The sequence below is a fragment of the Tamandua tetradactyla genome, chromosome 5 (genome assembly GCF_023851605.1).
Source record: "Tamandua tetradactyla isolate mTamTet1 chromosome 5, mTamTet1.pri, whole genome shotgun sequence".
In the NCBI taxonomy this organism is placed as follows: domain Eukaryota; kingdom Metazoa; phylum Chordata; class Mammalia; order Pilosa; family Myrmecophagidae; genus Tamandua; species Tamandua tetradactyla.
Genome location: NC_135331.1, coordinates 21983344 through 21995934, shown reverse-complemented (window position 1 = coordinate 21995934; position 12591 = coordinate 21983344). Strand labels below are relative to the sequence as shown.

Sequence of the window (12591 nt, the reverse complement as noted above, 5' to 3'; positions counted from 1 at the left end):
GGCTGTGAGGATGAAGTATAATGCTGAGCCTGGGGTATTGGCTCTTACCATTGAGTCCGTCCTTCCCCTGGGGAAGGAAAGGAAGAAAGGAAACTCCACAGTTGGTGGAAGCTTCTTGGAGCCAGGCTCAATTTAATCTCCCTGCTCTCATTTTGCTGAATCGGCCTCCCGTGTGGTCATTCCACTGCATCCCCCCCTCCTCTGGGGGCCACAATTACAAAGAAGACCAAATGAAAGCCATTTCACTGACTTGTTTGTTTTATTTTAAGTTGCAAGAATCCAAGCCACGTACAAAAGTTGCTTAGGAAGGAGAGCATATGTGAAAAAGAGACGAGCAGGTAAGAATGAAGTAGAAAGCTGCCAGTTTGCCATGGGCCAGAATTACCCCATTTCCCTCTTGTTCCCCTGGCACCCAGCACCTGAAAGCACAGGCTCCTTTGTTCATTATCTCCTCCTGCCTGACCTTGAAACCCACAGTTTAGTTCTGGGACCTCTTCTCATCTTTACTGACCAGAAATTATAACATAGTGGCCTATACTTTTTCCATGGACATGTCTTGAGTCACAACATGTACATTTTAAAGACTTTTTTTTTTTAAGGTTACAAATACAAGTATCCTTAAATGCCCTCCTACAGGCCCCTCCCCCTCACGATTGCCACCCCACCTCAACTATTTTTGGAAGTACCCACTGTCCTGAATTTGGAATTCATCATTCCCTTGCTTCTTTTTATGGTTTTACCATCTATGGGTGTATCACTAAATAATATCGTTATAGTTCTGCATATCTTGAACTTAAAACAATATTGTATTTTGTGACATTTTTAGACTCTAAATCACTTCTGAAATGCAAACAGTCTGTGTGTAGATTTATTCATTTTCATAGCTGCATGTACTTCACTTTACACAGCAAACTTATTCTTAGAGGGCCAGATAGTAAATATTTTAGGCTTATGGGATATGTGGTCTGTCACAGCTTTTCAACTCTTGCTGTAGTAGCATGAAAGTAGTCTTAGACAATCTGTAGATGAATGGACATGGCTCGGGGGCTACATTTACTTCCAATAAGACTTTATTTACGTAAATAGATAGCTGGCTGTAGTTTGCTGACCTCGGCACTATATGAATACACCACAATTTAGCTATTCTGTTGATGGACTTTCTGTGGTAATATAAATACTGCTAAGAGGGGAAAAAAGAAAAACATTAAAAATATCTAAATAAATTCTAACATTTAAAAATTGGGAGATGAGCCAGAAATTTAATTTTTGTGTGTCCCAAGTTTTCAATATACACAGCTAAATGAAAGTAAACACTGGGTGAGACTATACCATCACAAGTACTTCTCCCGTCTTTGAAAATATCTGGGGGAACCCCCCCTGTGGTATTTTTCTTGGGGTGCCATATTCTTCTGTCTCCAAGTTACTTTGTCTGGGCATTCCCAGGTAAGAACCAATGAGGTTGATCTAACTCTGCATCTCTGAGACTAGCAGAGTGCCGTGGTAGGCACCCAAATGTTTGAGTGGATGAATAATTCTGAAAAAGCCTTTTGCATCTATGTGTGATTGTGCTGCCCTTCTAATGCCAGCAGTGACCTCTTTCAGCCATCACACTCGAAGCCCACTGGCGTGGAACCTTGGCTTGCAAGGAGGCCAAAAGGAGAAGGTGGGCTGTGCAGATTATAAGGAAATAAATTCTAGGGCACAGTGGGGGGGTCACTAAACATTGGTGCACTGCAGGGTTGGAGAATCACGGGTTTGGTTGAGGTTTTGTGCATTTTGGGTCTGTGCAGAAAAATTTTTCCTTCAGATTATCAGCCCTTAGAAGTGTTTGGTTCCTTGCCCTTGCTCTGAGCTCCCTAATTTGAGGGTGATCACGACTCTTTAGGTTTACAGTTTCTCTTACCCTAGCTCAAAAGTCACAAAGTCAAATGCCTTCTAGTGCCAGTCAGGTAAAGTGAGACCCTCACACTGCAATAAGGCAAAAGGGCTATGATGGGACCTCGGGTTATCAAGAAAGATCAGTCTGTCTCAAAAGGGGCAGCTACTGGAGAAATGACTAGCCAGTGTTGACCGATTTTTTTTTTTTTCAAGGAAAACTGGAAATCTGGCTTTTGTGTGATATCTCCCTATTCTGTTTTTAGGTAGGCAGAGAACTCAAGTTACTGAAAACACACACACACAGTAGTGGAGATGAAATATAACTATTTTGGGGGGTGATATGGTCTCTATTTCCAGCTTCTAGACTATAGATCTAAACAATCCCTACTATTTTGGCCTCCTCTGAAACAAACTCGGGGAGAATATACAAGTCCTAGAGAAGAAATGGGCCTCAACGTTTACAAAACCTTTCCTGCTTAGGTTCGTAAGCGGCTTCATCAATCGCAACCAACCCCATTCTCCTGACAACAAGGAGTTTATAGTGTTTGTGCGGAAGAATTATATCTTGAATCTGCGGTATCATGTTCCAAAGAATGTGCTGGACAAGAGCTGGCTGAGGCCCCCTGCCATCTTGGAAAATGTAAGGACCGAATGGGAACCTCTGATGTTGCATTAACGGCATTTAACTCTTGCATTCCTTTGTGCTGCTGCTTTGAGTTTGCAAGGGCCGACTTGGCAAAGCACTTTCTTGCGGGGGTGTAGCACCCAAAAAAAAATTTAACTCCTTAGAGTTCGTAATATTGCTACCAGAATTGTAAACCTAATTAGTGGTCTGTTTAGAGAGAGTACCTTTAAGTGGTTTCTGTCCTTGAATGTAGCCTTCCAGATGGGTTTTTGACTATCATCTAGAAGTCTTTCTCAAAAGATGATCAGAGGACCTTCTGTGTCTGAAACATGGAGACCCAGAGAGACAAAACCTCCAGGATTCTTTTGCTTTAACCAGCTCCCCCAGGGATTCATAAACACATCCAAGTTTGAGAATCACTGATTTAGCAACAGCAAATAGCAAGAATGGTAGATGGAAACCTTGCTTTCTCTGAGGACAAAATATTAATGCTGCACTTTAAATCAAACTGAATTCACCTGTGCCTTAAAATCTTCTATTTTGGTTGGCCACAACTCGAGACAGGGTGTGGGTGAGCGAGGCAGGTGGAAAAGTGCATTCTCCACGCAGGCATCAGATCTGCTCAGGAAACTGTGCACAAGGAACCTGGTCCACAAATACTGCACAGCTGAGTAATCACAGCTGAGAGAGAAGCACAGGTGGGGACCTGGTGTGGCTGTGGGGTGGCAGGACGATGGAGGGGTGAGTACCCATTCTACAGACCGTAAGCCTCAGCAGTCCTTGCCCACCATTCACTTGTAGGAAGGGGATCATAGTGCCGTTGCCAATGAGCACGTTGAGGATGAAATGCACGTTGACTCTTAGCAGAGCCCTTGATAAATGTCAGCTATCATTACCATAAGCATCGTTTTCTTGTTACCACTGTGAGCACAATCCAGATGGTTCCAGTCCTGCAAAGAACAAGAGACCCCTTCTCTGCTGCAGGCCTGGCTTTATGATTATCTGCAAATCAGCAAACTGGCAAACTTTTTCCGTAAATGGCCAGAGTAAATACTTTAAGCTTTGCAAGCCACACAGTCTTGCCTGCAGTTACTTGTTCTACTGCTATAACACAGGAGCGCCCACAGAAAACATGTAAATGAACAGGCTTGGCCATCTCCCAGTAAAAGATACAAAAACAGACATTGGGCTGGATTTGGTGCAAGGGCTGTAGTATGCCAATCTCTGGTTTTGAAGTAAGAAACCTGCTCTCTGAAACCTGGAAAATTCCACATTTAGGAAGCCAGTGCAAATAAGGGGACACGCAGGAGCTCTCTACCAGTATAATTTTTAGGACATTTTTGCCAAAGCCAGGGATGTATTCTGATTCCTACTATGCAGAAGTGTAACAGGTTCCTGTAGCTTATCCAGGAAAGTAAATGATATAGTTTATCTAAAATCCTGTGGCTACCATTTTCATGCTCTCAACCATGTATTACCAGATGCAGCAAAAGGTGGTTACAAGTGAAATATTCAGAGGAAAGAAAGATGGCTATGCAGAAAGTTTACATCTACCCTTTTCCCAAAGCAGGATAGGTAAGTAATTTGCCCATCCATGTATTCACTTTTCCTAGTCTAAAAAAAGGCCAAGGGAAGATGCTGTACTCCATGGCATTTCCTGAACGCTGTTTCCCTAGTTGTGATCTTAGTCACAAAGGGACATAACAAAGCCAGCCAAAGACCAGCAGATACTGGGGTGATCCTTGCACCGTGAGGCTGTTTAGTGTGATTCACTGTGTTCTGGTTCCCTCCTTAGCTCCTTAGATGAAGACGACATTAATCCCAAAGTGCTTCAACTAATCAACAACGAGAAAATCCAGGTAAGGATGTGTTTGTCCTCAGCCCCAATCAGGACCCCTCTAAGTCTGAGAACAGAGTCTGTTATCTATGTCAAGAGTGTTTGGAGGCATATTTAAATGTAAGGGAGGGTGGGGGGCAGCTGGAGTGGGCCAGGGCTCTCAATTGTGATGCTCTGACTATTGACTAAGATTAGGGGATCCTGTGACTAGATGGCTGCTGCTGTCCTTATGGTCCTTATCTGTCACCCTGGAAACTGTCCTAGTTTGGTTTCCCGTGAAACTTGAATACATGCTAGCCATTCCCATGCAGTAGAGAGGGCCTGGGTGCAGACTCTGCTTCGTAATTCAGCAGGTGCAAGATCCCAGGCTGGTTACTGAAACTCTCAGTGCCTGCTTTCTTGTGAGTGGGGATGATGGGGTTTTCAAGAGGATGAACGCATGGGTAGGTGTATAGTGCTTAGGTTGCTACTTGGCATGTAGTAGCAGACGTGCATTTGCCACTGTTGGTGCCCATGGCTATTCTGCTCCTTTCGGCTCCTTGGAGACTAGAAGCCCTGCCTGACTTTATTTGGGTTCCCTTTTGGTGTGAGGGCTCATGGTTTTTATAGTTTTAACGTCCGCAGAGGGTTTTCATCTCCTTTGTGTCCTCAGAGCAGACCTGTGAGGCAGGTGACTGCAGCTTTGATGGCTTAGAGGGCAAGGCTCTAAGATAAAGCTGAGAATCGTAATTACTACATAAAGAGCCAGAATGTGGGAAAGAATCTGTTTGAGTTTCTCTCAATGCCAGAAGTCTACAGGAATCTCAGCAAACTGTGAGGCAACTTGGGTCCTCTGCCCCAGCCCTCACCCTCAATGAAACAACTTTTCCCTCCTGGTGATGGGGGACTCCTTGCAGTATGGAATCCCAGTTATTAAGTATGACAGGAAGGGCTTCAAGGCACAGCAGCGGCAACTCCTTCTTACTCAGAAAGCAGCTTATGTGGTGGAACTTGGCAAAATCAAGCAGAAAGTAGAGTACTCAACACTCAAAGGTAAGAAGAGGTGGGCAATCTTAATGCAATTCATTTGGCTGACTTAGCTACTGGAGCTACCAGGAATGAAGAGGTCCTCAAATGAGAGAGAGGTGTGCGGTGGCATTGAAGCCCTGGGCTGCCTGGAATTAAGTTTCAACAGTACCCCCCTTCCCTAGGTGTCCAGGTGGGACAATAACAAGTTGCCTTCTACAGTGACTTAATCGTCACATAAATTACAGACCTTTATCATCCAATAGCATGCTGCTTTTGGGAGTATGCCCTTTATCCCACTGGGCTAGTAAGGAAAAAGAAAAGTATAGAGTTGGGGAGCCCTGGGTACGTCTCTGTTTTTTCTGTTTCAATTTCAAGTTTTCCAGTTATGGCCCCTAACTTTGGATCTGTCTTAAGGTGTTTCTACTAGCAATTTTAGCGATGGAATCTTAGTCATTCATGTGTCACCAGAGGACAAGCAAAAGGTAAGTGGCTGCCTAAAAGAGGGAAACAATACACCAGCAAAATGTTTAAGTTAACTCTGAAACCTCAGTATTTGTATTTTTCTTTTAAACCACTGACCCTGGAACTGCAATGCTCTTCCACTTCTCCTCAGGGGGATACCGTTTTACAGTGTGAACACATATTCGAAGCAGTTACTAAACTTGTGATGCTGGTTAAGGAGAACACTGTGCATGTTGCTCAAGGAAGGAAGGTGGTTTCACTTTCAGTCAGAAAATAACTCAATATTAAAATGTTTAAAATATCAAGGAAAATGCAAATGCTAATCCTTTCCCTCCCTCCCCAAAACAAAGCAAGCACTATCTACTGCAAAGGAGTGTGGGGGAGAAGCCTCTAGTGGGTCCCCTTGGCTTCTCTGATAGAAGAACTTTTCTTCTCCCCCATGCCCTTGATCTTGGGCTCTAGAGAAAGCAAGACTGTCAATGATCACTCAGTGACTTGAGGAAACAGGAGTCTAGCCGTAGTTTTCAAAGGAGCCACATATATCCCTGAGGGAAGCTGTCACAAGGTGAAAGGTGAACTGGGAGGCTAAGGCCACAGCTCTGCTGTTGGTGTTGCTGGCAGACGCTTGAGCACACTGAGCCTGAGCTGCACAGCTGCTTTCAGATTGGTAACGGAAGGTGCTACAATTTACAGGACATAAAACAAAAATACCTAGCAGCATACTCTTATTTAATTCTCCCAAAAATTGTGAAGCAGATACTACCTGCTCTTTCATGGGCAAGGAAAATGGAGTGTATGAAAGTTATCCAGCATGGTCACTGCTACACAGCCGGTCAGTGACCGTGCATGGGTTCCTAAGACCTGGGCTTCATTCTCACACTTTATTACACACAGCAACTTTAGTGCTGTGCTTCTAGGGAGAACCATGTCTTTCCCTTCATAGTTTTGCTGCTCCTGTTAGATTTCAGGTTTTTACAATCTGATGAGCAAGTCTGTATGTGGAGTACAGAGTTGAGTGCTTTGTGAAGTGCTGCTTCTCTACTGCTGAGAGAATACCGAGGCCACTGGAACAGTTTCAGCGTAACAATGAAAATGTAGATGGTTCTTCAGAAATCAAATTGGCCCCTGAAGAACAGAATGTTCTGAGTATCTACTGAAACATGTGGCAAGTTTCCCAGCTGGGGAAGTGGTTTTCTTCTTTTGATCGCCCAAATATGCAATAAGACTATGTAATAAAATAGGAATTTAAAAAATTTCTTTTCCAGATAAAGGCTGAGGGGAAAAAAAATATGTAACATGTAACTTTGTGTGTTTTAAGCTCACAGTTTTATATTAGTCCTGCAAAAGAAGGCACAACAGTTTTCAGTACTGGAGCAGAAGAGCAAATCTATAAAGATAAAAATGGACAGTTAACAGTGGTGAGTGGCTGTGTTTGGGGAGGGAGGCAAGCAGTTTTAGCAGAGAATAGCTGACTGGAATTATAAGCTAGTTCATATCTCCCTCTATTCCTGATTCTACATATGAGAAACAGGAAAGACTTGATGCTACAAGTACAGATTTTAATACTGAATGAAAAAGGGTAAAAAATAACGTTACCTTCCATATTCTTCAAAGCCCAAGTTTTCGCTGGATGGCTAAGGCCTTGTCTATACATAGGAATCTCCTGGAGAGTTTCACAAAAAATAGCAGTGTTTGTGTCCCATCCCCAAGAGACCTGATGTCATTGGTGAGCGGCCTGGGCTTTGGAATTTAAAGCCAGGAATTCCCAGGTCCCAGATCTAATGAGCAGACAGGTTTGGGAACCCTTGGTGCTGGGGATGGGTTCCCAATGGCCCCCACTGGCAAGTAGTAGACAGCTTGTTTTGATCCAATTTTGCCAGGAAATGACACATTAAAAGCAGAGGGAGTCAATCTTTAAGATGGATGTATTTCTACCAATAATTCATTATATGAAAGAAATTTAAAAATGGTCTAACATGGTGTCTCATATACATTTAAACTTACAATCAACTATAATATCTTTTTGTGTACATAAATAGTATAGAAACATGTCTTTTCTAAAATAATTGCCATTAAATACAGTTAACTTCAGGGACACGATATTTAAGGATCATTCTGAATGTACAATATAAGCTGACTTTTCAGTTTACACTCCTAAGATTCAGTCTCTCTCTTTTGAAGTCCTACCATCTGTCTTCCTGCCTGACCAGCCATCTTTCTCGTGAACGACAGGCAGGAGATGGGTGTGGGTAGTGGGGATGACTTCTCAGGGCTTGTCCATACCTACCTGGAGGATGCCAACGGTTGGCACAATAATAACTGCTTCCTTCCGAGTGAGGTGAGATACCAGTTCTAAACCGAAGTGTGGACTCTCTCCTAGGTGTCGGTCCAGATGGAGTCCTCCTGATAGAGGACGGCATCTACCTTCTCCCATCACCATTTTTGCTCCAAATGAGAAAAGTACCCAGGAAGCAGGAATCTGATCCAGTTAGCTGCACCTCTGAGGAAAGGTTCTGGCAGCTCTAGAAAAATGAGCAATACTGAAGTAACTTAGTGGCATTTTATACTTCTTCCAGGAGTGAGCAAAGTCTAGCTCAGCTTCTCAGTTGCCTGTGATATGATATTATCTTCTTCAGAAAGCCAGCTTCAAGTCCCCAAAGGGAATGGTTTTAAACCTCACCAAGGGGACATTTCAACATGCCACCATAGGGTGACCAACCGATTATCTACCTTTGTCAAACTGCCCCTAAGGCATGAGATAGTATGAATGGTCAGAGTAAGTACACGAAATCTCATAAAGCTGCAGTTTCTGATGGACTCCGGATCCCAGGTGGCAAGCTGTACCATGTCCCCCACCCACCCCTTATTAAATCAATGGTGACATCAGCTGACTCACACTCTACTTTGTCAAAAGCCAGGCCCCAGTACCACCTCAGACTTCCTCTCAGGCAATGTTTAAATTAAAACATTCCAGAAAAAGGACTCATCTCTTTTACCCTCAGCAACTTTAAGGTGATAAAGTAGAATGTAAGAGGTCTGCCTTGCTCTCTCTGCTGAAAACCGCACTTCAGTGGCTTGACTGTCCTGGGCATTTCTGAAAAGATCCGGAAAACAGATTTAAATAGAAGTATTCATATAACTTTTATTTTACATATTTCCACAAGTACTTGTACAACATACAATGACTATTTCTAAAACAGAAAAAATGCTAAGCATGGTTACAGTGACTTCTGAGAGACAACACGCACCAAGGGAGAGAAGGCGAGCCCAGTGGTGTTCACATCGCAGGCCCTGCATGGCTGCAGGGAGGTACAGGTATTCCTGACTCAAAGCACAGGCTGGGAGGCCTGCACAGCGACCAACCACGGGGAGATGCCAGAAGTCAGTTACACCCAAGCTTAAAAACGGTTTCACTTTTTTTTTGTAAGCTATGAAAATGTGATAAAACCTTACTTTTAACCAAATCTTGGGCTAGAGTTTTATTTACTTGGATGGTTCTTAAGTATAATATTGACTTCTACCCTTAGTTATATGAGAAAATGCAGTTCCTTGTAGAGTATACTTGAAAACAGCTTGGTACAGCCAATGCTGTCTGTCAGCATCATTCACCATGGAATGGTCTATGCAACTGATCCATATGTCAGGGAGGCAAATGCTACAAAAACTACAGGTGCAAAGTTAGAGTAAAACTGAAGGTCAAGAGAGTTGCCAGAAGCATTAAGTCATTTGGGGGAGAAGCCAAAACAAATCAGAATGTTACATAAACTTTTCACAAACATTTAAAAAAAACAAGTTGCATGATGGCTTTTCCGTTCCTACGGAAAACATCAGAATTAACATTCACTTTAACTTTCTACAAAAGTCAACCCCAGTAGCAGGGCTGATGTTTAAAACTTAAACAGTATAAAATATCTGAAACATTTTGTAAGCCCCCTTTCCTTAACATTTAATAAAACCCAAATGGCCTAATACAAAAGTTTCCCACACAGCAGTTTAAAAAAACATTTACCCAATATGTGATTTTTAGGTTCAGTCATGATTGTTTTAAAGTTTTATTGTAGGCTTTGCTGCTGGATACAAAATAAAAGCAAACAACTGGATGTCAGCCATAGGGAGGGCAGAGTATACAAAGTCCAAGCTGTAAAAACCATTTCAAAATATAAACTCATGTTTTTGGAACTGTGTCAAATGTTGTCTGTATGAATACCTTTGGTATCAAACAAAGTGTTTCCCTTGATAAGCAGACAGAACACATTCATTCCCTTAAGCACATACACATCTCTTCTTAACTACTCACCTACTCTAGTCGCAGCTCACTTTCCTGTCTCTTCCCTGGTGCACAGGCGATGGGGAGGTAGGTAGCCACAAACGCCCCGCCTGTGCAGGCACAGTGCAGAGAGCAGGCCACTTGGTCCCCCAAAATACACATGCCCCATCAACAGTCTCTCACGTTCCTTCAACACACATGGACGCTAACCCAACCTAAAGGTATCTGTACAGCCTTTTCAACCTGTTAACCAATGGCTACTCTACAATGTGTAAAAAAAAATAAGAGGCAAAGGCAAGAAGTGTGCTTTCTAGGCGACGGTTGAGTTTACAGTATGGTAGCTTCCTGAGATGGGCAAGACTCCAGGGTTCCACTTAATATCTAATCCACTTGCTATAAAATCCCAACTTAACAGAGGAGAAAGGCCAAAAGGAAGGAATGATCCCGTGAAGCCCTACAGTTAGGTTAGATGCCCTTCCTGGAATGTAGTCAGTCAACAAGAAGAGAAAGAGGAAGGGGAAGAATCCACTAACAGAGCAGCGCACTCACTGCCAGGGAAAGCGCCACTCCTAACTGGATGTGTGGGGTCTCAGCAAGCACCAGACCAAGTCACGGTGGCACAAAGCTTTCTCTCTAAACAAAGCTATGCTGCCAAAGCTACACCAGTAACAGCTATTTGGAGGCATAAAACTCAAGCTGATCTGGTCATATCTCCACAGCTACAAGCTTTAACTGCTTATCAACAAGCTTTAGGCTCAAAACTGTGTTGCAGAATGGACTTTTAGCAAAGCCATGAAGGTTGTGCCTGGTCACAGCACAGAGGTCAGGAGCCAGTTCACTTGGGGCTGGATGGTTATGAAATCAGTAGCTTGCAGACCCCCTCTGAGGCCACTAGTTACAAAACCTTTTCAGAACTGTCAAACTGAACTCCTATGGGAGCATCCTTAAGAAGCTCAAATAGGTAGTCTACGCCCACAAAAATAAATACTGCAAACCAAAGTTCTTACATCCACTTAATACCCACTCCTACTTTTTCCGCCGAGAACCGAGAAATCCTGGCTCCAAGGAGTCTCAGGGTCTCACAGAAAGTAGATACCTTAGAAACAACTTGTTCAACAACAGGGGTGCATTCACCTGGGTAAAGACAGAATCACTTCACCTTGTCAAGAATAACCAAAATAATCTGGTTTGTCACAAAAGAATCTACAGACTCCAGGGCAAGCAGGAGGTCCCCAAGGAGCCTGCATACAATCTGAGTGCAGCACAGCAGGGTGGGGAGGGAGGGATGGAGGGAGGCCAGCTCAGGTCCTGCTTGCCTGCTCACTGGTGGAGATGAGCTCGGTCGTCGGGGCGCTTGATGTGGATCCGACGCACACGCTCAATCCGCTCGCGCTCCCGCTCCTCGTCCTCGTCCAGATGGTGTGAGCGCCCAGCTGCCCCACCTGTGGCCTCCAGTAGTGCATTGTCAGGTCCCCGGCCGTCCTGGGCCTCGTACAGCAAGATATTCAGGGTCTCCTCATAAATTCGGGCTTCAGGGAACTCTACCTATGTCCCCACAGAACACGAAGCAGCCAGGTTAGCACATCACACATACATAACACACTCCCACCTCTGTACCACTCCTATTTTCGAGAAGGGCAATCAGACTAAATGTAGTCCGTGGGGTTCCATTTAAGAATATCATTATTCTCCAATCATAATTTATTTTGAATGGCCACATTTAGATATGGCCCTAAATTCATGAAGGACTGAGGGGCATGGTAAGAATAAGCTTCAGTCCTCCCTGCCCCCATTTCCCTTCCCGTAGGTCACTGCTCTTTTACCCTCTTGAAAGATTCTCTGCTCATATAAATACGTACACTGTATACTCATGTATATTTAAAAACACGAAAGATGCAAGCCACACAGACTCTTGTGCACCTTTCTCTTTTCCCTAACTTAACTTGGACATCATTCCATATCAGGGAGGGCAAGTCTATATATAGCTACATATGCATCTAATCAGCTCCTTTCGATGGACATTTAGGTCATTTCCAGTATTTTGCTACTAACAGAGTTGCAAGCTTGCACGAGTCATTCCAAACTTTAAAGTACCGTTCTTTTTTAAGCAAGTACTGGCTGGGGACTCTCAGAAAATGGCTATAATCCCTCTAGCTTAGCACTTCTTGTCCTTCATGGAACAGAAGGGCCGCACCACAAGTGGGTCCCAGATACCTGACACTGAGACTAGAAAAACTTTGTTTTAAAGTCTGGACCCTGAAGTATGAGTTCCAGGAGAAATGTGTAAGCACACTCTACCCTGTCTGCCCCATGAAACTACAAAGCCACAAGGAATGCACACAATAGCCAACTAAGGATTCTGCAAAGCAACAGTGGCAGGCAGACCAAGGGAAAAGACCAGACTTTGAAACAACACCAAACCAACAGTGAGTTCACCATTTTTCTTCCACTGGTATGCCATGACCTCAACTCAAATGCAGCCTGAAACACCAAATGGGCACCAGGACAGAGAAA

At 43.7% G+C, this 12591-nt stretch overlaps 2 protein-coding genes across 6 annotated transcripts in view; one reads left to right on the top strand and one right to left on the bottom strand.

The window, feature by feature from the left end:
* MYO1H (myosin IH) overlaps positions 1 to 8667 on the top strand; it is a 104665-nt gene extending 95998 nt beyond the window's left edge. Inside the window, 12 exon segments of the mRNA XM_077159322.1 lie at positions 270 to 338; positions 1603 to 1699; positions 2359 to 2518; positions 3113 to 3175; positions 3178 to 3201; positions 3985 to 4078; positions 4307 to 4362; positions 5237 to 5372; positions 5763 to 5830; positions 5962 to 6063; positions 7136 to 7228; positions 8191 to 8667. Of these exon segments, the coding sequence (XP_077015437.1) occupies positions 270 to 338; positions 1603 to 1699; positions 2359 to 2518; positions 3113 to 3175; positions 3178 to 3201; positions 3985 to 4078; positions 4307 to 4362; positions 5237 to 5372; positions 5763 to 5830; positions 5962 to 6063; positions 7136 to 7228; positions 8191 to 8217 (989 nt within the window). The 3' untranslated portion in view covers positions 8218 to 8667.
* The window catches only part of KCTD10 (potassium channel tetramerization domain containing 10), a 44539-nt gene continuing 39665 nt past the window's right edge, over positions 7718 to 12591 (bottom strand). For 3 of the 5 annotated variants that reach the window (XM_077160086.1, XM_077160083.1, XM_077160085.1), the window contains one exon: positions 8927 to 11622. In XM_077160086.1, the coding sequence (XP_077016201.1) occupies positions 11398 to 11622 (225 nt within the window). In that variant the 3' untranslated portion in view covers positions 8927 to 11397. Of the gene's footprint in view, positions 8905 to 8926; positions 11623 to 12591 lie in introns of those variants that run through there. The other 2 variants (XR_013175643.1, XM_077160084.1) reach the window with 2 other exon arrangements.